The sequence below is a fragment of the Ictalurus furcatus genome, chromosome 10, assembly GCF_023375685.1.
Source record: "Ictalurus furcatus strain D&B chromosome 10, Billie_1.0, whole genome shotgun sequence".
NCBI lineage: Eukaryota > Metazoa > Chordata > Actinopteri > Siluriformes > Ictaluridae > Ictalurus > Ictalurus furcatus.
The window spans coordinates 13,128,925-13,155,493 of NC_071264.1; the positions used below are offsets into that span (position 1 = coordinate 13,128,925).

Here is a 26,569-nt window from a genome sequence, read left to right on the forward strand (position 1 = left end):
CTATCAATGCACAGCCCTGATTCTTTCACACAAACGTTGTTCTGTACAATTCCCTGTCCTCCCATCCCCCACCACATCCACCAGACAAGTAAAACATGACATGGAGTTGTGTGAGGAATGGACAAAATTGATTTTCCCATTCTGTTGTTGTTTTTTCCGTTGTATTTCACAGGAACATCGTTCATTGTGTTATTTCTGATCGTATAATGCGACAAGAGCGTGTTCTATACACGAATATCTCATTAGGTATATAAATTTCATCATCTAAAATACCAACAGGAGATAAAAACTAAAACAAAAGCATTTTATCTCTTCAGGCCTGGCTTTGTAAAACTTATGAAATGGATTTCCTGGCAACGGAACGGACTTGTCGGGGCCACGCGCTCTTTTCCACTTCACGCGTAATACCCGGTTGTCATGGCGAAGTCTGAATTGAAAACATACCGAGTTTCGTCGTAAATCCAGACTATTAAAACCGGGCCAATAAGACCATGGGGTTCAGACATCACTGTATATGTTAACAAGAACCAGAGGCCTGTTAGGAAGGGTAGACCTGACTGGAATCTGTCCGTTTTTTTCAACTGTACTGTCGTTTTAAATCTTCGCAGCCCGCCTGTTTCACATTGGCACCGCCCACTTTGGCACGGAGGAGAGCGCTGATTGGACGTGCCACGCTCTTACTGAATCGCTCCTGCGCGTTTCATTGGTGCGCTGCCGCCTTTCCTCTCAGGCTCTCGCGGGGCTGTTTTGTGAAGATGGCGGCCGAACTGGTAGAAGCGATGGTAAGTAGATGGAGCTATTTTTTAGTGCAGAAAGTTAAAAGCTCCCCGAGACCAAGAAAGACCGGTTGTCGTGTATTTGAATACGATAAGAACTGATTCAGAGCAGGGGGTTCAGTTGAAGTCATTTCTTATAGTTGGTAGTCTATAAACTGCGGTTGGCACTGATGCCTGGACGTAGCTCAGGTTAGCCGCTACTGGCTAACATTAGTAGAAATGAATGATGGGACTGTTAAAAACACCAGCTCACAAAGTAGGCGCTACACTGAGGAAACCAGGGTCACTTCTAATTTCAAAACAGATCCCGAAGAATAAAAATAAAATAAAAAAACTACAGCTAGCACTGTCACTTCATGCACCTCCTGACGTCAAGAGTAGAAGTAAAGCTAGTAAATGAGTGGTGTTGAGCTGAGCCCGGTGCCTCCCTGCACTGGTCCTCATGGTCTCCTATTGTGCAGGATACAGCTGGTGTAAATATTCCTGATAGGTTTACTAGTGCAAACTATGTAAGTTAAAAGTGTGCATTCCTATTTGAAAACATATTTGAATTTGGACTCTGACCGTCTGCCGTTGTCCTTTGAGAGTAAATAATGTTGCAGAGCTTTACTAGTTTACAGGCAAGAAGAAAACTGCCTGTTATAGCTCCTGGGTTTGTATTTGTAGCATTCATTTGGAAAAGATGGGTAAAGATTAGGGACTGGGCTTTTTTTTTTTGCACGTAATCAGATAATTAGTACTACATTTGAGGAATAACAATGTTTTGTAACCACTCTTTTAACATGCACTCTGTTGATTCTGTCTGTTATCTCTCTTTTTTTTTTCTGCACTCTTGTTTCTACTGTGCATAGAACATGGTGAAGAGTTTCCGGGTGTCTGACCTGCAGACGTTGCTGGCCTCTATGGGGCGCAGTAAAAGTGGGTTAAAGCAGGACTTGGTGGGGCGAGCTTTGAGACTGGTGCAGACAGAATACAGCCCGGAGCTGCTGAAGAACGTCCGGCAGCTCTACGAAACGCGATTTCCCAAAGCACCCGGATGGTTGGCTGCCCGTCGCCCGGAGGGGATACCAGCAGTGTCCTATCCGACGATCAACTCGTCCCCACGAAACATAGCCCAGGGCACAGACTACCTCAATGGCATGCCCAAGCTAGCTGCTCCACCAGCAGCCGAAGTCAAACTAGTGCCCTTGCCCTTTTACCAGAACATGGAAACGTTGTTGCCACCTACAGAGCTAAGTATGTCATATTTATCTATTCACAAAGTCCAACTAGTTTCCGTTGTTTGCCTTTTAATGATTAAATGTTAAAAAGCTAACAGTTAATTCTATCTTCTTTGTCATACTTTATAGTTGCGCAGAATAGTGAGAAGCTACAGGATAGTCAGTGTGTTTTTGAACTAACACAGAGCCAAATAGACGAGATCCGAAACTCCAGGTGAGTAGATGTGATTGCTGCAGATTCTCGACTTCCTGGGTCCTGAAAGAAAACTCTGTGTGTGCTCTACATAGGCTTTGTTGTCGCTAGGATTAAAGTATTTGCATACTTGGTTTTCTATGACTGCATCACATACTTCATACCAATGCCATGACTAACACCAAATGACACACTATCGCACCTTTCTTGGTGGCATTGATTTTTTAAAAAAAATTTTTACATTCACATTCGAATCAGCAATACAAAGGGATGTGACCAAACACTGACGACAAAACTGAGCAAAGTGATTGTTTTTTCTGGAGGTTGATATCTTTAATAGGACTGAGAGTTCTGCAAAAACAGATCTTTTCTTTCATGTGTAGTTTGTTTAGAATATTCAATCTGTTTACACATTCACAGTTTACTTAACGAATGCAAAATGGAACGACTCCTAATTTTTATCTACACTTGTGTTCTTAGTGAACTTCGCCCAGGAGTGAAATCAGTCCAAGTGGTCCTTAGGTAAGTCTGTCAGAATATTAAAAGGGTTGTTCTAGTCAACTATTTTTGAATGTATCAGAGCCGAGTCCTGTTCTTCATACGTTGTTTCGCAAATCCAGATATGTTCATGTATGCCATATTTATGTACCATGATGCTTCCAAACTGGTTAATTAGCTATATAATATAAATAAAATATCCAGAAATTGAGATGGGTAACAGAAACAGACAAAGTGTCTTAGTAAGGTTTTGGGCCACCACAAGCTATTTAAAAATAAAAATAAAATTATTTATGTTTTTGGCTGGGGCTGGAGAGTGCTGTCTAACACATCAGTCCAGATCTCTCACAGGTGTTTAATCAGGTTGAGATCTGGTGACAGTGAAGCCTTAGCATATTATTTACATTATTTACATCATCAAACCATTCAGTGAGCACTCATGTCCTGTAGATGGGGGTGGAGTCAACCTGGAAGAGACTATTCCCATTAAGATAGAAATATTTCATCAAAGGATAAACGTCATCAGTCAGAAGACCTTTTGTATTAATTTTTAGTGACTCTGTAATGCCGGGGGGGGGGTGTCATAGATGATTAAAACTATTTTTATTTATTTTCACCTTAATCGATTTTAAAACCTTGGGAGACCACAGACATAAGGGCAGTTTCAACCGATTTTTAACATTATTATCCTCAGAACGTGCACACACACTAGACACGAGACCACACACCTGTAGTAACGATTTCACAGACACGAGATCTCACAGAAGCTTGCGTTTAATCAAACGTGACTTCAGAAGAAAATATCACGCACACTTAATTTAAATTAAGTATTAATTTAAATTAAGTGTGGCATGAACTTCCAACCTCAATCTGGACCACAGAATCTCTCACCATCTTCAAAAAACAGCTAAAGACCCACCTCTTCCATGAACACCTGACCAACTCAAAAAAAAAAAAATTGCACTTACACCTCTACTCTGTGTACTTTGCTTCTTCTGGAACTCAATTAATGGATCTTGTATGGTAGCACTACTTGTATTGTTCTCTGCTTGATATATCGCTTTGCTTGTATTTTTCTCATTTGTAAGTCGCTTTGGATAAAAGCGTTTGCTAAGTGAATAAATGTAAATGTAATTTTGTTTAAGTTCATTAGCCACATATCACCTGCCTCATTCACACAGCAGAAAGTTATTTAACACGCTCTCAAGAATCTGAGAGCGCAGCGTCCTAGGCTCATCATACCATTAAAAATTCTTTAGTTGTCTCTGTTGCAGGACCATACTCCACTTTCGTAGCATGTTTGTGGGTGCTGTGTTTCCGCTATAAAAACACGCAACACCCAGTTGGTGACGCTTGCTCGCTGTCATTGGTTATTGCATGTATCCCGCCTCCGGCAGCCTGATCTCAAGTTGTAGCTCCCAATTGGGGAGCCTCCAAAATCCCAAAACATGTTTGATCTTTACGATTTGGGATCGGAGAGGCTCTGACTCAATCCAGAGCAGTAAAATAATTGTAATCACCCCACAAAGTTGAGCATGTTTTGGACTGAAAGTCGGTAGTGACCAGCCTCATAGTTGGGGAGGGTGCAAATCGGGCTTAAAGTCTTCAAGTGTGGCCAGACTAAGGGGACAACTGGACACAAACCCTGCCAGCAAAATAAGTCTCCCAACAGCATAACTGTCTTTTTTTAAATTTTATTTAACCCCCCATTTAAATTAGTAATTTCTCTGTTCCTGCTGCTGGTTCCTCATCTGGCTTACTCAGTAATTCACATACAAAGAATGGGCTCTGGTGAAGAGAAAATATGAAATGTATTTTGTAAAGCAGATTTGAACGATTAACCTTTGCGATGCTCTTTTTCAGAATCTGTTACACTGACTCCATTGGTGTTCAGGAGGATCAGTACCCTCCAAATATTGCTGTCAAAGTGAATCAGTCCTACTGTCATGTTCCCGTAAGTAGGTTCATGGCAGATCTATGAATTGCTTGCCTGCCTGCCTATTCTGTTTGGATTCCTGTGCTAGTGAATAATGCCTGTGGTAGGAGGATAAATTCCCAGATTTTGACTTTTTGGCATGAATTTTAACTAGGATTTTTAGATTTATTACAGACTCCTAGTGAGTCTTCCCTGAACAAGCCTGTTATATTAGGGGGAGAAAGTTGTATTTAGAGCTTCCTTTCTATGCAGGGTAAATTTCTGTGTAGATTTTTCACTTGGCACATTTGCTAATTTTCTCTCATCTGCTTCTCCACCAATCATTTCCAGGGTTATTATCCTTCCAATAAACCAGGTGTGGAACCTCGTCGTCCTTGTCGCCCTATAAACATCACCCCCTGGCTTCATCTCTCGACAGCCACCAACAGAGTCACTATCACATGGGGCAACTTTGGAAAGGTATAGTATAAAGATTTAATAAAAAGATCCTAGGAGTAATTGCAATGTACTTGAAGGGTCATGTAACCCCCTCTTTCAGCTCAAGTCTACCTCACAATCCTTTTGAAAAATGCAACTTAAATGGGCATGAATGGCTATTAGAAGAAGGGAGGGGAGTGGGTGTGGCAGGGCAAGGGAGGAAGAGGGGGGCGAGCAACTGTCATTTCAGTGGCTCATGCCGACTCTCAATAAAAATCAGCGGTAAAGTATGAAGAATTGTAAGATTTTTATAGCTGTTAAAGTCCAATGAAATATATTGACTACCGTCTGTTTTTTCCTTTTAAAAGTAACTGAATGCTCTGTTACATATATTACATATAATAGATTAATAGTAATTTTGTGTAATTAAATACATATAAATGTACATGCATAAATTTGGGACGTGCAGTCCTTAGGTTGGCATGATTAAAATCACCAGCAATAATAAAGGCACCGTCTGGATGTTCTACTTGTAGCTTGCTAATGCTAGCCTCAAGTTTTTTCATGGCTAGTTTAGCATTAGCCTCCAGGCGTACGTACACAGCAGTGATTATGGTGCATGTAAACTCACGTGGTAGATAGAAGGGTCTACACTTAATAATGAGGTACTCAACATCAACAGAGTAACATGTCTCAGTAATGACAGTGTTTGTACACCAACCTTTGTTTACATGGATGCCAACACCTCCTCCTCTGCCTTTACCAGTGTCCACTGCTGTTCTGTCTGCTCTGAAAAAGTTGCGTCCCTCTAGTTCTGTCGCCCTGTTTGGAGCGCAGCCGTTGAGCCAAGTTTCCTTGAGAATCATGACATTGCAGTCCATAAGTATTTCTTAATTTATCCAAAGCCGTAGTTTGTCAATCTTGTTCGCTTGAGATTTTACGTTAGCTAGATAGTGCAGGTCGATGATGGTTAGCCTTTAGCTTAGCTCACAGACCTCCGCGTTTGCCCTGTTTTTGTTTACAGTCTCGGCGCCGACGCCTGGTACTTCCTGTCAGATTGGCTGACTTGCCCGAATGCAGTGTTCAGATGAACTGGTGAGGGTAGAATCCATCATCTAATGCAATGTCCGTGCATCAAAATTTTATATCCAAAAGTGACTTTCAGCTGTATGAAATGTATGCATAGCTGAATTGAACAACTAAACAGAAAACTGCTAAGTAGAGCTATTTTGCAAAAAATAGTCGGACACCGAGCATAGTTGTGCACTTTACAATGCGACGGCCTGCCAGTGGGCCATTGTGCTTTAAGTGGTTAATTGGTGCAAAAGGCAAGTAAAACTGTTATGATTAAAATTTACACACTTTTCCATCCCTCCTTTGAAGGGATGGAAAAAGCACCATGTGCCATCATGATGGAAATGCAAAGGCACCACCATGATGGGATGGAAAAGCACCATGTGCCGTCATGAATAATCAAGAGACCATGTCTTCTCATAGGATAAGAATTCATGTCTCATGAATAATTATGAGACACCGATGCGTCATCAAAGTACTATAGTACACTGCCTGTTTAGATGTTAAACCCAGAAGACAAAAATAGCAGGAAAAAAACTCAAAATGAACCAGTTTTCCATTACAATTAAAAATTAACGGATGTTAACCTTGTCTTTTATGTTGTGCGACACAAACACCTCTGTTAAAATCTCAGAAAATGTAGCTTAGTGTTTCATGGCTCTTTAAGTAGTAATAAATATAGTGGTAGTAAAATGGTAGAATAGCACAGAAAGGGGTGTTTTGGGTAAAGGTCAAGTGAAATTTGTTTAAATTTATTAGCTGTTGACTGTTAATGTTTGGCCTAGAAACAATCAAACTGGGAATCTTTACACTGATGGAAAGGGCCCATGCCTATGGAAATGCATGAATATGCAAATTGAAAATGTGCCTGTGTGTGTTAGGGATGTGACTGAGAATTTTCCCACCGGTTAATTGACGTGACAACACCAGTAATACCGGTATCACCAGGGGGGCGTTGCCCTCTTTCCCCCTCGCTTTTAAATCACTTATGAATGCCCATGCAGTTGTGCACATTTCACTTTCGCTTTTGAATTCGTGGCAATTCAGGGCAGCAATTGCTTGAATGGTTGGTTCATTATTATTCTTCATGAAAAGCACAACAACAAAACAGTACAATGACAAACTCTTATATTAAACATAGAACTTTTGAAACCAAATCTTCCGCCATCGTCTTGTCAGTCAGCTCGCCTCACTCTCGTTACGCGATAAATCTGATCTCTGCTGTGACTCTGCGTTCGGCTCATGCTGAATTGAGCAGACACGTTCAGTTGAATTTAAATTCAGTTTAAACTTCAATTGTAGCGTCCCTTCTCTAACTGAACTAAATGATTTTTATTACTATTAAAAAAAATAAATAATCAGAACGACAGTGGGGGCGGTGCCACGGTGGGCAAGTGATGTAATTGGTGTGCAGCCAAACACAGTGTAACACCGGGAACACAGACTATAACAGGACGCCTAGTGTGTCTATATATAGTGTGTGTATATGGATACATTGTTTATTTAAGGGTACATGAACAATGAATACAACAACCAGCCTTTTTCTGGAGGTTATCTTCAAAATATGCATAAACTGAACACTTTATATGTAGAATGTGGCTGTTTTTAAAACTGCGGCACTCAGTCTGAGTTAACAATTAAAAGTGACGTTTTCTTAGTAGTGTTGTAGAATAGCACACAAAGCTGGTAGCTATTACCCTTTAAAATATTTAAAATGTATGTGCACTACTCCGTCTACAATTATGATCTGGCTGGCAATGGCAGTACGTCTCGCATCCCCATGATATTATCTTATTATTAAATAACTATGCACTGACAAGTCTAGTGGTGTGTGATTATGTACATATTACACGAGACACTATTATGAAACGCTTTGCTATAGATTCTCCAAGTCACTGGAACTGTACGGGAGGGATTGAAGGAACCCCCCCCCCCAACCCCATCTATCTTTATACTGTTGAAGCAAGACCAAAAATATTCACCTGACATTACTGCATTCACAGTGACTTGTTTTCCTAATTACAGCGGTATTCCGTGGCTGTATACCTGGTGAAGGTCTTCACATCTGCAGAGCTCTTCACTAAGCTCAAGCAGTGCTCAGTAGAGAGCGCTGAGCGATGTCGTGAACGCAGTAAGTCACCATAACCGGCAGCTTTATTTACCTATAAATACAGCAGATTATTTTGGTTACCAAGGGTTGTTTTAGTGGCTAAGAGTCTGATGCATTTAATGCCTCCTGGATTGACCTGTGCTTTGTTTGCCTGCAGTTCAAGACAAGTTGCGTTTCGATCCAGAGAGTGAGATCACCACTACAGGACTGAGAGTGTCTCTCATCTGCCCAGTATGTCTTTGTCCTTTATTCATTCAGTTCTTCTCTTCATGTCTCAAAACATAATGAGTTGAACTGCAGCAATCATGTTTCAAAGCTAATTCAATATTTTATTCTTATAAGTGAATGTAGTAATTACAGACACAAATTTGCCCTTTGTGGTGTTTCTTGAATTTGTAATAATCATATAATTACAAAGTACTATGATCTTGCCATGCAGTGGATTATTTATTTATTTATTTATTTATTTATTTATTTATTTATTTATTTAAGGCTTTGGCTTCTCCTTTCCTTAAAACATAGCTTAGAGGGTGTATGTAGGAGTATGTAAGAGAAAGCTTTACAATGACTTTATTGTAATCTATATTACATTCAGCAAAAGACTGTTAAAAAATAGATACAAATTTAAAAAGGGATGCTGGAATAATTTGGTAATAAAATACTTATTTCAGTGTTCATCTTTATGAAGTCTTTCTCAGTCTTTAGGAAGTCTAGCTCAATAATATGAATGAAATGCTTTTGAGAAAAGTGAACTGTTTAAAGATTGTTTATTCTAAGCGGTTGTCTTTGGAGAAGTATATGTGATGCTCACCATCTGTGTGTCCCATCAGCTGGTGAAGATGCGTCTGGGAGTGCCGTGCCGGGCGCTCACCTGTGCTCACTTGCAGTGTTTCGATGCAGTCTTCTTCTTGCAAATGAACGAGAAGAAGCCCACATGGACCTGCCCTGTATGTGACAAACCTGCTCCCTTTGAGCTGCTCTCCATTGATGGGTAAGCTGAGGGTGTTGCTAATGACTCTTCCTATGGTACAAGAAGAGCTGCTTAATTAAAAGCTCCTTTTTTTTTTTTCTGGTTCAGATTGCTCTCTGAAATCCTGAAAGAGACTGAGGATGTGGAGGAGATCGAGTATTTGACTGATGGCTCATGGAGACCAATCAGAGACGACAAAGAAAAGGACAGGGAGCGGGAAAATAACCACACTCCAGAGTATCCAGTTGTGGATATATGTAAGATTTTCTTTGTGTCTAAAGCAGGACTTGGCAGCTCTGAATAAATTAGAACATGTAATAAATAAATAAATAAACCTCAGCATTCTGATCACAAGAGCAGATCTTTAATCACTGAGCCACCGCTACGTTACACATGCACAGTACATTGTTTTCTTCGTGTATCTCAAGTGATGATGATGATGATGATGATGATGATGAAGCCAGACTCAGAGTGCTGGGTCATTCTGGAACAGTTTAGGGGTTTAGGTTAGCTACTGAGCCACCGCTACGTTACACATGCACAGTACATTGTTTTCTTCGTGTATCTCAAGTGATGATGATGATGATGATGAAGCCAGACTCAGAGTGCTGGGTCATTCTGGAACAGTTTAGGGGTTTAGGTTAGCTTCTGAGCTACTGCTACCTTTCGATGACACCCCAGAATAGCATCTAACTAATGTCCTCATTTCATATTTTTTTTGCACCAGAAATTAGCATTGCCTCTAACAGAAGCAAAAGGCAACTCGTGAGGCATCTGTATTGTTAACAGGGAGGGGAAGTAAGGGAAGAAAGGGGAAAAAAATCAGTTAATTTATTGCTGCAGTTAAATTTATTTATTGCGGTCAGTTACTTTGTCATCAATGCAGTTGTACTTTGCCTCTCAGGCTTCTTTTACAAAAGACATAAGACTTTTAGCTGCATTTATACTATACCATCTGAATACTTGATACTAATTGGCCGGAAGGTGTGAGTTCAAACTGATGAATGCACAGGTTATTCCAGTCATTTTAATCACCGTTCTAAATGAACAAGCTGCATATAAACAACTGTACCCATAGTAAGTTACATTTGCATACATGTAGTTAAACTCACAGCTTCATTATTAATAGAGACACTGCACAGACACAGGTAATTCACACATGCACTTCTCTCTCTCTATCTAAGAACTATTTATTATAATTCATTCAAATGAATGAGTACTTCCTGTGTTGATTTAGAGCGGGCAGAATTCTAGATCTAACGACCTGTATACAAAATAACTAGTGAAAATTACAAATAAGTAACTTTTCAGTCACATTTTGTACAGCTTTAACTTTTCATTGCTGGCAAGTGACCATGATATAAGCAGGATTATCCACAGCTAGATGCTTGTTCCATGATTTGAAATCACTCCCCTTTGTGTTTAAATCTAGCCATTCTCTGTTTACCCCTGTTATCAACATGGTGTTAAACTGCTGCTCGCTGGATGTTTTTTCTTTATTGAATCATTGAGTAAACTCTACTGTTGAGTGTGCAAATCCCAGTAGATCAGCAGTTATAGAAATACCTGGCGTCTGGCACCAGCATTCATGCCACGGTCAAAATCACAGAAACAATTTTTCTCCATGTTCTGATGGATGATGTGAACATTACCCGTAGCTGCTGGCCCGTAAATTAAGACTTAGATTTTTACATTTTCACTTATCTTTTCAATTCAGGCGTTCCTGAGACGAACGGCCACTCCCCAGCACACAGCAGTACGAGCCAGACGGGACGGTCGGCATCAGGCGGTGCAACGGCAGGCACAGGTGGTGCCAGTGGACCTTCAGGCGGAGGGGCAGTGGTGGACCTTACGCTGGACGACTCATCAGATGAAGAAGAGGCTGGAGGGGGGGCTGGGGACAGCGAGGACACAGACGACAGCCAGGACAGCCCAGCGCCCAAGAGGGGCCGATACGATTATGACAAAGATCTTGTCACTGCATACTGAAACAGGCTGCAGATACGGACAGAGGGAGAGGGGATATGGGTTCAGGTCTGAGCCCTAGAAAAATCCCTTCACTCCCATCGCTTTCTCTCCTAAAATGCGTTTCCCCAAAATACTCATACAGACATACGAACACATGCACAAACTGTTGACCTCTGGAGCGGGTGGGCATCCTCATGACACCACTGGAAATCCATAGATGCCCACTAAAGCCATCCTCTGTCTTCTCCACGGCATCTTGATACTGTTTTCTCCCTTTAAATAACTATGGAGGAGTTCTAAACCACCCTTGATTCTTTCTCTTCCATCTCCCCCACACCTTGTATTTCCAGCCCAAACCACTGAGCCTCACAGACACCATAGGCATTTTTAGCTTTCACCATAGATCAGTTCTGTGAGGTGACGCTTAAAAAGATTTGTTGTCAGCAATATAAGGTCAGAATCGCTAGTGGCGTATACAGAGACAAAACTGCGAGTTAGATTCAAAAACTTAAGTATGGATTAAAATGTTACAAACTATACTTAATACAGAGGAATTTCCATTGGGTTTAGATATATTGTGGAGCAGCTGTTATCCAAAAGCCAAAATAACTCTCGGCTCTCGCTGTAATTCTGCATGGTTTGGCCAGATTTGCAAGGTAAGGGTTTGTTTTTCATATATTTATTTGTCCCCCCTTTATTTCTCTTTTGTTCCATGGAAATTGACAACCTACCTCAGTCAAAAGGCAAACTTGACCACAACTTGAAAGGTTAGACAACATGACTTGATTATTTTTTTTTTATTATTATTAAATAAATAATAAATACTCTCTAACACTGGAAAGAAAACTCGTTTGCTATCATTTCGTGCCCTTAGAAATCTCACTAAAACAGCCCAGGACTTTTCTCACAAGCGATGGATTTCCAATCAGACTTGCTCACAGACATGAGCTGCGCTTTATCTCCCAGCTGAAATAAGGAATGCTCTCTCATAATCAGTCAACACTTGGAACTGTGAGAACATTTGAAATTGATGTTCCAGCAGGTAAATATTGTACAGTAGGAGCTGATGATTATGCATATGAACTCAAACGGATGATTGCAAGTCTCTGAGTCTCACTTTTGTGGCTTTGATAACAAAGGCTGTGAAGTATATGGAGGTGCTTTCATGAGAACTTAAAATTGTGGAAGGCAGGGGGAGGAGATGGAGTTGAAAAGAAGCCCAGACATTGCCAAGAAAACAAACGGCCATTTAAATCACTCGTAGAAGTAAATTCAGTGACCGCATGAACTCTGATAGGGATCTAAGTCATCTAAGCCAATTGTGCAATTGTTTTTTCTTTCTTTCAAGTCAGTCATGTTTTTTTTCCCCTTCCCCTTAATTGGACCTTTTGGTTTGAAACTGATAGGAGACTTTGTTTCCACTGTGAGCCCTGTGAATCAGACATTGATGTTGGATGTCATTTATTTTTGTTGTGAGATGGATCTGTTGGCTTAATCTCGTGATATGGAATCGGTAATCAGTGTAACATGCGACATTCTTCTTTTTTGGCATTTGAAAATTTGTATTTATTGTTTTAATCACTTGTCTTTGAATAGCATTCTGTATTATTTGTACATATTGAGGCGTTTGAGAAGGGTGCAGTGCTATTGGAAGTGCTAGTTTTTGGAAGGGAAAGAAATATGGTTCAGAGGCTGGTTCTGATTACTGGGTTAGATACTAGATTTTGTTGTATCCATTCACAGAAGTCGCAGAAGTCTGTAATCCACTCGCCTGTGGGCTAGTCATGTGACACTATATACATGGGGATGGAGGCTGACCACTTGAAAGGGGACTCAAGGTTTTGGTTCAGAGTCCATCTCATCTCATTCAAATCATTCGATTAGCGAGCCATAATACCTGAGTACCAGGTACAATGTTAGCAAGAAGGGGCTCACAGCTTGCAAATCAATTTCCGTGAGTAGGAAGAGAAACCACTGCATAATGTCTACTGCTCTGAGTGACACGCCTGCCCCCCCCCCCCCTCCCCCTCGAATTCTAACTTGAAAACAGTGTCAGTACTGTATTCCATCTCTGCAAGGGAATGTCTTAACTGAAAACCATAACGATGAAGAAAGTCAATTTTCATTTTGATTTGTGAGTCTGCATATGGTCTTCCATGTATTGTCCACAATATACAATATAATAGCTTCAGGTTTTTTGTTGAGAAGCAAAAGTGCTCATGTTGGCATGTTCTTTTCTCTTTTAGTCCCTGTTTTTTGTCCTCCAACTGGACCACATTTTGCCTTTTTTTTTTTTTTTTTTTTTTTTTTTTTTTTATAAATTAGGACCTTCATGAATAGATTTCCATTCTATGCTTATTAAATTTGTTAGAAGAGAATTGGATAGATAAAGGTTCATTTATATGAAGTAGAATGACTTTCAGCTTCTCGAGTGTCGAGTCTCTGTGATGATGATTTTTTTTTTTTGTTGTTTTTTTTTTTTAAATCTGTGGTTTGACCTGAAGTGGGATTGGAGGTGAATCTTGATTGGTGACATCCCTTCTTATTACAGTGCTTGAGATAGCATGGGCAGTGGCTTGCAATGTAATTGTTTTTGTGTGTCTTTTTACATGTTTATTAAAAGCCAATAAAAAATAAATAATATTTTATCAAATTTCGAATTGCCTCCAATTTGCTCCAGTGGGTGGTCTTGGATCAAATTTTAGTGGTTTGTTTCTGCCACTTTCAGAAGCGATAATTAAATCAGCAAGCGATAATTAAATGCCCTCTGCAATGGATTTGGCTGTGGAGTCAAGTATTTGGTGGTCCCTGTTTAAATGGAAAAACATGTAAAAAGTTAAAGGACATCATACTGTCATCTATGTGTGCAATGAATTAAACTGATTTTAAAAAATGTAGTGTTTGGCTTTCCAGTGTCCTTTTTTAAATAACCATTTGTAGGAATGGTCCTGGGTTCGATCCTGAGCTCAGCTTCCTGTCTGTTGGATTTTCTCTGGGTTCTTCACTTTTCTTACCACCGCCCCAAAAACATGCCAGTGGGTGGAGTGGTAACTTTAAATTTGGGAGTGGAGTGGAGTGAGGCAATGTGATGCCCAGGATGGGAATATGCGCAGTGTTCAGAGCATAGGCACCACCCTAACTAGGATAAAGTGGTTACTTAAGATGAATGTTTTATACCATAATTAGCTCAGTTAAACAAAAGCTTATCAATGAACAAATAGGCCCTACTGAGGGTGGGATCTAAAGTTAAACAAGACAATTACTGCATCTTTCCACTAGATGTCATACCTAGTACACAAAAACAACTTACTAGAAACCATCCATTATTTAAAGTCTGTTCACTTGTTAGTACCGAGACCTACTTACCCATCTTGCAGCACTTGTATCATTGTTGTGTCCTTTATGATTGGTGTATATTGCACCTCTGTTTGAAGGTAACTGTGATATATGTTCTAGTACAACTTGTTCCTGAACATTTTGCTCAATCGGTACAATCATCAATGTGTACCTTTTTTTCTTTTTCTTTTTTTTTTTTAAAATTCTCCCTCACCTGTGCAGCTTGAAACTTCTTCCAGATGCTTCCAGACAGGAAGCTGTTGTGTAGCTTTGCAATCCAGTTTTAAAAAACACTGAAAAATTAGCTAAGCCCAAACAAATGTTACTAACTATCTAATGGCATTATCTAACTCCGAAAGCTAGATAGCTACAAAGACAAAGTACAGTCTTTATATAAGTGAGTGATGGAAGATACAGTTTCTATATAATGGAACTTTCACAACATTTTCAGTGGATATAAAAAGTCTACAGACCCCTGTTAAAATGGCAGGTTTTTGTGATTTAAGTAAATAAAACCGAGATAAATCACGTCAGAAGTTTTTCCATTCACAATGTGAAATTACAATGTATAAAAGTTAAGTGGAGAACAAACATTTTAGGGGGGGAAGGAAAAAATAATAGAACCTATAATAACCTGGTTGCATGAGTGTGCACACCCCTAAACTAATACACTGTTGAAGCACCTTTTGATTTTATTATACCACTCAGTCTTTTTGGCTAAGAGTCCATCAGCGTGGCACATCTTGACTTGACTCTTTTCCCACTCTTTCTTGCAAAAACATTCTAGATCTGTCTCCTGTGCTCTCCTGTGCACAGCCTGCTTCAGGTCACCCCACAGACTTTTAGTCGGATTCAGGTCTGGGCTCTGGCTAAGTCTTTCAAAAACATTGATCATCTTTTGGTTAAGCCATTCCTTTGTTAATTTGTATGTATGCTTTGGGTCACTGTTGTACTAAAAGAGGAAATTCCTTTTGATCTTCAACTTACTAGCAGACACCTGAAACTTTTTGCACTAAAATCGACTATTATTTGTAGCTATTTGTGATTCCCTCCACCTTGATGAAAGCCCCAGTTCTGGCTGAAGAAAAGCAGTCATAAAGCATGATGCTGCCACCACCATGCTTCAATGTGGGTATGGTGTTCTTTCTCTTGATGTGCTTTTTTTTTGTTGCACCAAACATAGCTTTTGGAATTGGTCTCATCAGACCATAATACATTTTGCCAATACATCACTGAGCTTGGATGTTTTTTTGTAAGAAAGGGCTTCCCTCTAGCCCCCCTACCTCATTGCCCAGACATGGGAAGAATATGAGAGATTGTTTCACTTGCAGAGAGTAATCAGTACTTGTCAGATATTCCTGCAGCTCCTTTAATATTGACATAGGTCTCTAGGCAGTCTCCCTGGTAAGTTTTTATCTTGTCCGTTTATAAATTTTGGAGGGACATCCTGTTCGTGGTAATGTCACTGTGGTGCTCCATTTTCTCTACTTGTTGATGATGGCCTTCACGGTGTTCCATGGTACATCTAATGTTTTGGAAATTGTTTGTACCTTTCTCCTGATCGATACTTTTTGACAGTGAGACCCTGTACAGGCTTTGTCAGCTCTTTGCAGACCATGGCTTCAGCAGTCAGAAGAAACCAAGACGGTGTGAAGTAAATCCAACAGAAACAGCTAATCCTTATTTGGGGTAAATCAGAATAATTCCATTGAAGACAACTATATGATAATTATTTTTGAACATGAGACTGAATGTGATTGGTTCATTATGAACACAGCCACATCCTGAGTTATAAAAGGGTGTGCACTCTTATGCAACCAGGTTATTATAAGTTGGTTTTTTTATTAAACTATTTTTCACTAAAATGTTTCTGATTGTTTTCACTTAATTTTTATACGTTGTAATTTCACATTGAGGATGGAAAAAGTTCTGACATGACTTATCTTGGTTTAGTTTTTTTTTTTTTTTTTTAACATCACAAAAACCTGCCATTTTAACAGAGATATGTAGACTTTTATATGCACTGTATGTCTCTAGAAAATGGCATGTTTAAAGGGATGCCAGTCAGTGGTAAGTCATAATGCAGACACACATTTAAAGCTAGAGGCAATATAGAGTAGCCAATCCACCTACTGGTAGTTTTTCTGGAGGTGGGAGGAAACCCATTCAGACATGGGAGAACATTCAACACAGAAAGTAACAAGATAAGGGATGAACTGGGGACCATAGAGTTGTGAGGCAGCAACGTTATCCACTGCACCATTGTGCCAATTACAGCACTGTAAGTACAAATTTATACATGAAAGTACTGTAAACCAAAACATCTTCATAATGGGATTTTCAGCATTACATCTTTTTGTGGGAAAAATGTCACTGCATCAGTTTGCTTTAAGAAACAGAGCTGAAAAGAGTGTTACTGGGTCCAAAAAAAAAAAACATGTTCCAGTATGCTGGAGACCATGTAACACCAGTTTGTTAGGGGAAGTGGGTCATATAGGGTTCTGGTTGTTTCCAGTTTTGACGTGTCTGAATTCAGTATCTGAAAACATAAGTAAATTTGTGAGATCCTGCTGGTGCTGTTTGATAGCCGTTTCCTCCATAGCAAACAAAAGCACCTTATGTGTTACTAGCTCTCCACTCCTTGTGTTTATCTTGCTTAATATGAGTAAGTAAACCTGGTATATGAAGGACACACTCATCTCTTTCTTTTTTTTATCACTGCTATTTAATTATTACAGAAAGCATTCTAGAAGATGCAAGAAAATGGCTGGTTCTCAAATGCATTATGTCTTTTAATGGCATGTTCACTTGGTCATGTCACTCACAGGAAGACACTTAGCATTGTTTATTTGTGTATTTTGGTCGTTTTTCACATCTCAAATACCCTATAGACATTGTATTCATGCCCTCAACAAAATCTAACATCATAAGTCTTTGGCTGTTCTGTATGACACCGTTCTCTCTCATGGCTTTGTTTTCACTCTACATGTGTTTAAATGTGAGACAATGGTGTGCTGTACTTATAGAATTAATTCAGTTTATTAGATGAGTTGTTTGTAGTGTAAATTGAAAGCTTGACCTGCACAATAAATAAAGATTAAATTAATGAATAAGATTAAATAAAGCTCAATTTCTGGAAAGTTACAGAGAACTATCAAAATAAATTTATTTTTAAAAAAATAATTTAATAACAAAAACTGCATCACGGATTTTGGAAACCACAGACAAATGTCAGCATTTTTATAAGAAATTATGTATTACGACAAATACTTCAGTTACCTTTATAGATTTTATGAGGTTAAAAATACATGCTTTTTTTATGGTGTCTCATTTGTATCCTACCAGTAAACCTCCCACAACTATCAAACCTTTAAAACTGTACATTTACTGTACAAGGCTATTTTGTTGTTGTTGTTGATATTTCTAGTATGCTGTTGAAATTGGTGAATTGTGTTTGCCTCAGATAGACCAGTACAAAGATGTGTATGATAGTCTCCCAGATAGCAAAATTTGTCTGGCCCACTTGTGGGCCACATACTTGCTTTAGTTCTGGCCCAGTGCGCCTGTGTCCCTGGCCCAAAACTGGCCCACACACTGAAAATGAACACATACAATTTCCTCCGACCCAGACATTGTAAAGTGACTTATATTGTTTTATGTGGCCCGGGTCTGGCCCAGACACTGTAAGACAGATCTGGCTGAGAGTCGGCTTGGTCCCCGGGCCAGATGTTGCCCATAAACTGCTAAATGTACTTAATTTTAGTAGGGAAACACAAATTCAACCATTTAATAAGATTAAGGGCTTTTATTAAACATTAACAAATACACTATAATATGAACATGTATTAACAACACACTTTTAAAAACTACAAAATAACAACTAAATATATTTACAGTATATTTAAAGACAAAAACAATTCTCTCTCACACACATACAGCTACGAACACATGCACACAAATAAATTCAACCACTTACATTACAAATAAATGCAACACAATACATTAAGAGCCGGGGGGTGTAAATTTTTTAACAGGATATGTGTAAATTGTTATTTTGTTTAAAGATCTTATTTTTTCCATTTAGTACTGCCCTTCAGAAGCTAAATAAGATACTTACATGTCTCCCAGAAGAGAAAATAACAATTTACACCGATCATCCTGTTCAAAATTTTACACCCCCTGGCTCTTAATGTATTGTGTTGCATTCTCGAGCATCAGTGAATGTTTGCACCTGATGTAATAGTCATGTACGAGTCCCTCAGTGTCCTCAGACGGATCTCAACATCATATAGCTGCTGTTGGAAAGGGGTCAAATATGCTAGAAGGTGCTAGAAAAGCAAAGAATGTGCAGGACCTGAACAGTGGGCAGTTTAACTGCTCAGAACAAACAAGAGACTCATGAACAACTATCACAAAACATAAAAGCAGTCGTGGATCATCCCGGAAACGATGCACAGTATTAAGAATCAAGGGTATGTAAACTTTTGAACGGGGTGGTTTTTATAAATTCAGCTATTGTCTTGTGGACTATATGTAAACACCTGTTATGTGAAATAGTTTATTCAGGACAGTACTAAATAAAAAACAACATGGAATTTTTATGATCAATCTTATTTTGTTAAGAGTATTAAGATTTTGCAGATTCTGCAAGGGGTATGTAAACTTCTGACCACAACTGTATACCCACCCAGCTACCAACACACACACACACACACACACACACACAAATTCAACCACATAAAAACAACAAGGACTTTTATAAACAATTAAAAATAGACTATAATATGAACATTTTAACAAATTAACAAATAGCGCAAAAAAAAGAAGCACAGAACACTCTAAATACCTTCCTTTTGCAAAAGTCTTCTCTTGCGCCCACACTCTCGATCTGATGCCAGCTGGAGCCACCTCTTCATGGTCCCCTCAACCTCCATCTGAGCAGCATTAGCCGTGAAGAAGTTTCTTTGAACTGCAGCTTTGGAATAAAGCAATACATACTGTAAGGTCATTATGACTCTTAAGCATTAATTACGCTTATACCATGGCCAGTGTGAATACTGGATTCTGATTGGCTGGAAGGTGTGCATTATAACTACTTATTACATAGGTAGCTCCAGTCAGTTTGATAACCGTTATAATTTCTAAATCTAAATCTTTTCACACTACCGTATCTCTGTGTCTGATTTATATCGGGCAAAATTCCAGCTCTAACGACCTAACTAATGGAAATTAATGTTTATTTTAAACTTCTAATCAAAGTTTGTGCTTCTAAAATCAATGACGCTTTAACTTTATTAATTGTGGAAAGCCCATGGTATAAGTGGGGTAATCGATGGCTAGGTGTGCATTAAACTATTTGAATGAGTGGTTCTTTGCCTCCACATCATGCATTAAAATCGTTTAATGCACACCTAGTCGTGGATTACCCCTTCCATATCATCTGAGAGAGACAGCTAATTCTGTATGTAAACAGATATACTTACCAATCACGACCTCTCCGAGTTGGAGAGTTGCCAGTGAAGTCTTTCCATTGACTCCCCTCCAATTGCGGTTCTTTGCCAGGGAATTGGCAATCACCCTCTTCAATATGCGCCAGGTGCAGTCGTGCACATCCGCCCTGTCAATAAGCGCAACCAGTTTACCTGAAACAGATTTTTTTAAAAACAATAACATAATATAAAACAATATAAAAATAAATCAATAATACACATGTATTGCCTCATCAACTGTATCAGTGCTTCTCACTACTCCAGCAGTTACTATACCAAAGATTAGGTCATAACTGTTCCCTCATATCAAAGTGGTGTTGAATGTTGTGCTTTGAGTACGAGTGTGTCCTTTTGAGAAAAAAAGAAACGCTTTTAGTAGCTGTGTCGTTGTGCAAGCAATTGTTAACAAAAAAAGAAAAAAATCTCACCAGTTTTTGCTTGTAATCTGGACTCTGTTGCATCCTTTGCTCCAGACTACACCGTTGAGGAAGGTCTTGCAGGGGCAGTAAACCTTCCTCAATATACAAAGGCTGCACCTGGACCTCCTGTAGTTGAAGTAATCTCAGTGGTTTGTTAATTTTTTAATTTGTTAACCATCTCTAATTTAGTCAGCACCTCCCTCAGCATGGCTATGATAAAGAAGTTCCGCGTCTGACTGGAGGTCTGACCAGGTCCTGCCCTCTCTGGCTTTCCTCCTGCCCTCTTTATAGCTGTCTGTAAAATACAGTTGCATTTAAACATTATTCAATCCCTTCAGGATCACTCGATGAGACAAAAATTTTGTATGTTGCTAGACTAAGGCTAAGAATTGCACAAACGCCATAAGAAATACAGTGTTGAGCCGAACAACAGGTCTGTTATACTGCTAAGTGGACAATATAATCAAATAAGGGGACCACAGCATGCTGCAAGCGGTGAGGGTTTTCTGACAGAACATATTAAATTAGCATTAGCTCCATGTTCCAGAAACTTCTAACCAAACATTCAGGAAAAAAAGTCAATCGGAACAAAAAGTACAATAAAAAGTAGTAAAAGAGGAAAGGAATAAACGAGGAGTTTGTCTTAGTTGTAGAGCAATAAAAAAACTTTATAAAAATGTGTCGAGCTGTGAGAATCAGCATCTGTCACGACGATGCCAAACGCTCCGAGTCTCCAGACCGCTTTTATCCCGAAGAACAACTGAGAGATCAAGGTCCCCACCCCGTTTCATCATTTCTGTCCGAAATTAGCGCGTTAGCTATCCCGAGGTAGCTATTCAAATAAATATAAACATAAAAAAAACCCCACCAGAATCTACTGCATGAATGAATACACAATTTGGGCACTTTGTCACGTCCTCCTGCCTCTTATACACATCATTAACGTGAGCTAAATGAGCTATCCGTCTAGCTAGCTGCTAGCACACCATCTGATGTTACGTTCTCGTTGCCACCGCACATACCATTATAAAGCTATATAAAAAAAACATTTTCTTCCTGACATTTTAAACATCAAACAATATTGTAGACTGAAATTGTTCAATTAAGTTACTTACCTTCTTCACGTGAAATGATTCCTCTTGAAAACGAAGAACGACTGCAGCCTCGAGGATCCGAACTGATTTAACCGCCAAAACTTTTTTTTTTCTCTTTTTCCAGGCGGCTGAGCTCCTTAATTCCAGCTATGGGCCGACTGTGACTTAACGAACACCGCTACGCCGAGTATGGACCTGCCGCACGTACACCAGCTTTCAGCCGAGATTGGCCCACATAGCAAAACCCGTCTGCCGGCCCGAAGTCACCTTTTCACACCTTTTCACCGATACCGCCATAGAGCCGACAATGGCGCATTTCTACCGGAATCGGCCCAAATGTGCTTGCTATCTGGGTATAAACAGCACGTTAGCAGCTCTAGCAATACATTTCTGAACACCTTCTTGTGTATAAATAAAGGAGATACCATGTTGAGATATTTGTGTATAATGTGGTAGAATTGACATTTTTAAAGGGTTAAAATAACCTTGAAAATATTAACACATTTATTCCACCACAGCGCTGTTAAAGACCCGAGCTCCAGTTATCGAAAGTGTTTGGTTGCAGTAATTGCTGCTAAAGGTGGTACAACCAGATTTTAAGTTGAAGGGGGCAAATTGTTTTTCACATTGGTGATAGGTTTTGAATAACCTTTTTATTATTTTGCTTCAATAAAAACTGTATTGTGTGTTTACTCAGGTTGCCTTTGTTTTATGTTGTAGTAGACTCCTAGTAGGATGACTGACCTACTACAGGTGAGATTTTGTGAGTATGTCGTATTATACGAATACACAAGTTAATCATTTCGTTAAATAATTAACTGAAAATAAACTAAATCACATTTTCATATTATAAATGTAGTATTAGAGGAGAGGGGGAGACAGAACGGATATGCTATAGAACGGCGTTTCCATGGAAAGGTTGTGACATCACTGGAAACAGAACGCAATTCTGTTCTACAAAATTTAAAAAGAAGGCAGAGAGGCTCAGTGTTTCATTGCACTCGATTTTTACAAGCTGTTTATCAGACCTGTTAAGGAGTAAGATATAATGTTACCTTTTAGTAAATGCAAGAGTTTTACAAGCTTTGCAGCTTCTGGAGCTGAAGCCCTTGCTGCTGGAGATTATAATGTCCAAAGGTGTGAAGTTGAGGAGCCCATTAGGGAAGCCATCGAAGGCACAATTGTCCACAAAGGTAGGGTTATTTCCATAAGTACTTCTCGGTCCTGGGGTAACAATGAACTGTTAAATGCAATTTTCCCTATTTTATTTATTTATTTATTTTTAAACAAACGGTTTTCAGTAAGGGATCTAGCCAGACCTTTAGGCAACAATGTGGTGGCCAGGTCAGACTAAATATCGGGCTTTATTGTGCTGGCAATCTAGTGTGAGGCGAAATACTAATCAGCATACATAGAAAATTACATAATGACATTGTCTACCCCAATGATAATAATAATAATAATAAAGGCTGTTGAATGCCTGCTTACATAATATTTTTGCTTTTGCATTTAGACCAAGTGCAGAATGTCTCTGATGGATACATGGATACGCTCATGGACACGGCCAAGCCTGAGGTACTCCTCAAATCTCAATCATGTTCATTTACCAGCTAGTGTATAAACGTGTGTAAAAGTGAACAATTCTTATAACATCTGTGAACTTTCAGGGGTCTCTGGCCAAGGTGGACCCTTACAATGCTGTGTTTTAGGAGCAGGAGCTAATAAAATGATTTTGCATCAAAGTACTAATGTTAGTAATTTGTGGTGTATTAAACCTTTTATCAATTTCATTCACTCAGGATATTCTGGAGCATGAGAACTCCGACCTGAAGGATGAAGTAAAAATACTGCACTGCTCACTGGACAAGTTAGAGGAAGAACTCCGTGACACTAACCGCATGCATGTAAGGAAATTAACGGTAAGTGAGAAAAGCTTTAATAGCAGTTTAGAGATACACGTAAAAAGAGACTTTTACAATCATATGGCCAAAAGTGAAAAAAATATATATATTCCTGGAGGACAGAAGAACATTAAAAAGAACTTTTCACATTGATTTGAATATCAAACAACATGGCAAAGATTGAGAAAATAAAATAAAAGTTCACCTGTACCTAAAAACCTTTCAAGAGAGATAATACACACTTTGACCAGACAGTGTAAGCTTTTGAACAATGATATATTTGCATCTGTCTACAACTATGCATTTTCAAACAAAAGTGAAAAGGCCCATTGCAGATGTGAACATTCGCATGTTTGTGTTTTAGGAGCAGGAGCAAAAGCTGCAGAAATCCAAAGTCCTTTGGTACCAATCCGAAGAGACTAAGGTAAGCTCTTCTTTTAATTTTAAAAGTCACGAAGTGTTGATTGTGTAGTTCCTGTTAGCTAATAAAATGGTTTTGCATCAAAGTATTAATGTTGGTAATTTGTGGTGTATAAAACCTTTTATCATTTTCATGCACTCAGGATATTCTGGAGCAGGAGAACTCCAACCTGAAGGACGAAGTAAAAATACTGCACTGCTCATTGGACAAGTTGGAGGAAGAACTCCGTGACATTAACCGCATTAATGTAAGGAAATTAACGGTAAGTGAGAAAAGCTTTAATAACAATTTAGCAGTATACATAAAAAGATACTTTTACAATCGTACGGCCAAAAGTAAAAAAAATATTCCTGGAGGACAGAAGAACATTAAAAATAACTTTTCACATTCATTTGAATATCAAACAACATGGCAATGATTGAGAAAATAAAATAAAAGTTCACCTGTACCTAAAAACCTTTCAAGAGAGATAATACACACTTTGACCAGACAGTGTAAGCTTTTGATCAATTATATATTTGCATCTGTCTACAACTATGCATTTTCAAACAAAAGTGAAAAGGTCCATTGCAGATGTGAACATTCGCATGTTTGTGTTTTAGGAGCAGGAGCAAAAGCTGCAGAAATCCCAAGTCCTTTGGTACCAATCCGAAGAGACTAAGGTAAGCTCTTCTTTTCATTTTAAACATCACAAATTGTTGATTGTGTAGTTCCTGTTAGCTAATAAAATGGTTTTGCATTAAAATACTAATGTTGGTAATTTGTGGTGTATAAAACCTTTTATCAATTTCATTCACTCAGTACATTCTGGAGCACGAGAACTCCAACCTGAAGGACGAAGTAAAAATACTGCACTGCTCATTGGACAAGTTGGAGGAAGAACTCCGTGATACTAACCGCATGCATGTAAGAAAATTAACGGTAAGTGAGAAAAGCTTTAATAGCAGTTTAGAGATACACATAAAAAAAAGACTTTTACAATCTTATGGCCAAAAGTAAAAAAAAATTCCTGGAGGACAGAAGAACATTAAAAAGAACTTTTCACATTGATTTGAATATCAAACAACATGGCAAAGATTGAGAAAATAAAATAAAAGTTCACCTGTACCTAAAAACCTTTCAAGAGAGATAATACACACTTTGACCAGACAGTGTAAGCTTTTGATCAATTGTATATTTGCATCTGTCTACAACTATGTATTTTCAAACAAAAGTGAAAAGGCCCATTGCAGATGTGAACATTCGCATGTTTGTGTTTTAGGAGCAGGAGCAAAAGCTACAGAAATCCCAAGTCCTTTGGTACCAATCCGAAGAGACTAAGGTAAGCTCTTCTTTTAATTTTAAACGTCACAAATTGTTGATTGTGTAGTTCCTGTTAGCTAATAAAATGGTTTTGCATCAAAGTATTAATGTTGGTAATTTGTGGTGTATAAAACCTTTTATCATTTTCATGCACTCAGGATATTCTGGAGCAGGAGAACTCCAACCTGAAGGATGAAGTAAAAACACTGCAAGCGTCAGTGGAGAAGTTGGAGAGACAACTCCATGAGACCCAAAAGTTTAATGAAGAGATACTGAACGTAAGTCAGAAAACACTTCATAATAATTTAGAGGTGAACATAAAAAGAGATTTTTCCAATCATATGGCCAAAAGTAAAAAATAAAAATGCCTGCACACTTAAGTTTGAACCTCTTCTAACCCATGTTTGTCATCTAGGAGCAGTATCGAGAGCAGCAGAAACACATTACCCTTTTGTCCATGTTTGCAGCCATTAAGGTAAATTATTTTTCTCATGAAGCCACAATTGCTGTTGTGTGTGGAAGGATTTTTGTAGCCAGAGGAGGAAATACATAATGTTGTGGATTTTAAACATTCATTTTGAAATCCAGAATTGGGTTTCCACTCATTGTTTATCACTTGAGCTCATAATCCATCTCAGCCAGATGACTTGTGACACTTTCTTAGTAATATCTAATATGACTGAGTAAGCTCACTAACTGTCTTTCTAAACAATAATATGTATTCCAAATCAGGGAACACTTGTTCATAGTGGAAAAGAATAGCCGCCTAATAATATTTTATCATATTTGTTTTAGTTTTTGGGTTTCTTACATTCCAGAAAGATCAGAAAAGATTACTGGACACACTCTCATAATCTACTACAAGCCACAAACCACTGATCAAAAACATTGTGCACCTTTGATATGTATCTGTATTTGTGTCTGACTTTGTATCTATTCATTCTTTAATAATTCATTTATATTCCATCTGTTCGTTGTTGAACTACCAGAGTGAAGCTCAGGAGAAAGCTCTGAACGCCATTGCTCAGATAGAGAATGAGAAGTTCGCCCTGAGGAAACAACTGGGAATTCTGCACTCACTAGAGGGCTGTGCTACAGAGATCTAAATCGCACAGGACGCCCAAAGAAGTGGAAAAAATCAGATCGCCAACAAAAAATGCTGCACATCGTTTATCACGATGAACATAAAAAATAAGAAATGAAACCTGAATTAAATAAAAAGATTATTGTATGAAACATTTTGAAATGTTCCATTTATATTAGGGTTGTCATGATACCATAAACATATCTTACAATACTATACTAGCTGAAGTGTCACAATACCATGCAATATTGTGTTAATTCATCATTCAAATCTAATCTACAATATGAACCAAACTTACAGAAATACATAGATAAAAATGAAAACAAACAAACCGGATATTTTTTTGAATACTTTATTAATG

At 38.7% G+C, this 26,569-nt stretch overlaps 2 protein-coding genes and 1 long non-coding RNA gene across 10 annotated transcripts; 2 read left to right on the forward strand and 1 right to left on the reverse strand.

Annotated features, from left to right (window-relative positions):
• Positions 1-592: 592 nt before the first annotated feature.
• pias4a (protein inhibitor of activated STAT, 4a) lies at positions 593-15,408 on the forward strand. The gene is made up of 11 exons (XM_053635258.1): positions 593-782; positions 1,628-2,012; positions 2,126-2,210; positions 2,670-2,711; positions 4,551-4,641; positions 4,954-5,082; positions 8,140-8,245; positions 8,382-8,455; positions 9,055-9,215; positions 9,303-9,451; positions 10,912-15,408. Exons 1-11 carry the CDS (start codon positions 756-758, stop codon positions 11,181-11,183), a joined length of 1,521 nt encoding a protein of 506 aa, XP_053491233.1. The 5' UTR covers positions 593-755; the 3' UTR covers positions 11,184-15,408.
• Positions 15,409-17,710: 2,302 nt separating this feature from the next.
• On the reverse strand, positions 17,711-22,420 carry LOC128613749 (uncharacterized). Of its 5 annotated transcripts, none has more exons than XR_008386933.1 (6): positions 21,986-22,420; positions 21,522-21,849; positions 20,416-20,701; positions 20,264-20,335; positions 19,982-20,140; positions 17,711-19,473 (listed from the first exon to the last, which is right to left on the reverse strand). It is a non-coding gene; the product is annotated as an uncharacterized LOC128613749 (long non-coding RNA). The 5 variants fall into 5 exon arrangements; XR_008386934.1 differs by having other exon boundaries at positions 17,711-18,826; positions 19,345-19,473; positions 21,522-22,420; XR_008386932.1 differs by having other exon boundaries at positions 17,711-19,189; positions 19,345-19,473; positions 21,522-22,420.
• Positions 22,421-22,428: 8 nt separating this feature from the next.
• On the forward strand, positions 22,429-26,360 carry LOC128613747 (golgin subfamily A member 6-like protein 22). 4 transcript variants are annotated; one of them, XM_053634814.1, is made up of 11 exons: positions 22,431-22,693; positions 23,014-23,075; positions 23,300-23,419; positions 23,766-23,825; positions 23,965-24,069; positions 24,425-24,484; positions 24,624-24,743; positions 25,084-25,143; positions 25,283-25,402; positions 25,540-25,599; positions 26,114-26,360. In XM_053634814.1, exons 1-11 carry the CDS (start codon positions 22,549-22,551, stop codon positions 26,228-26,230), a joined length of 1,029 nt encoding a protein of 342 aa, XP_053490789.1. In that variant the 5' UTR covers positions 22,431-22,548; the 3' UTR covers positions 26,231-26,360. The 4 variants fall into 4 exon arrangements, with proteins under 4 accessions (XP_053490790.1, XP_053490789.1, XP_053490788.1 ...); XM_053634813.1 differs by having other exon boundaries at positions 23,300-23,404; positions 23,965-24,084; XM_053634812.1 differs by having other exon boundaries at positions 22,432-22,693; positions 23,965-24,084.
• Positions 26,361-26,569: the final 209 nt, after the last annotated feature.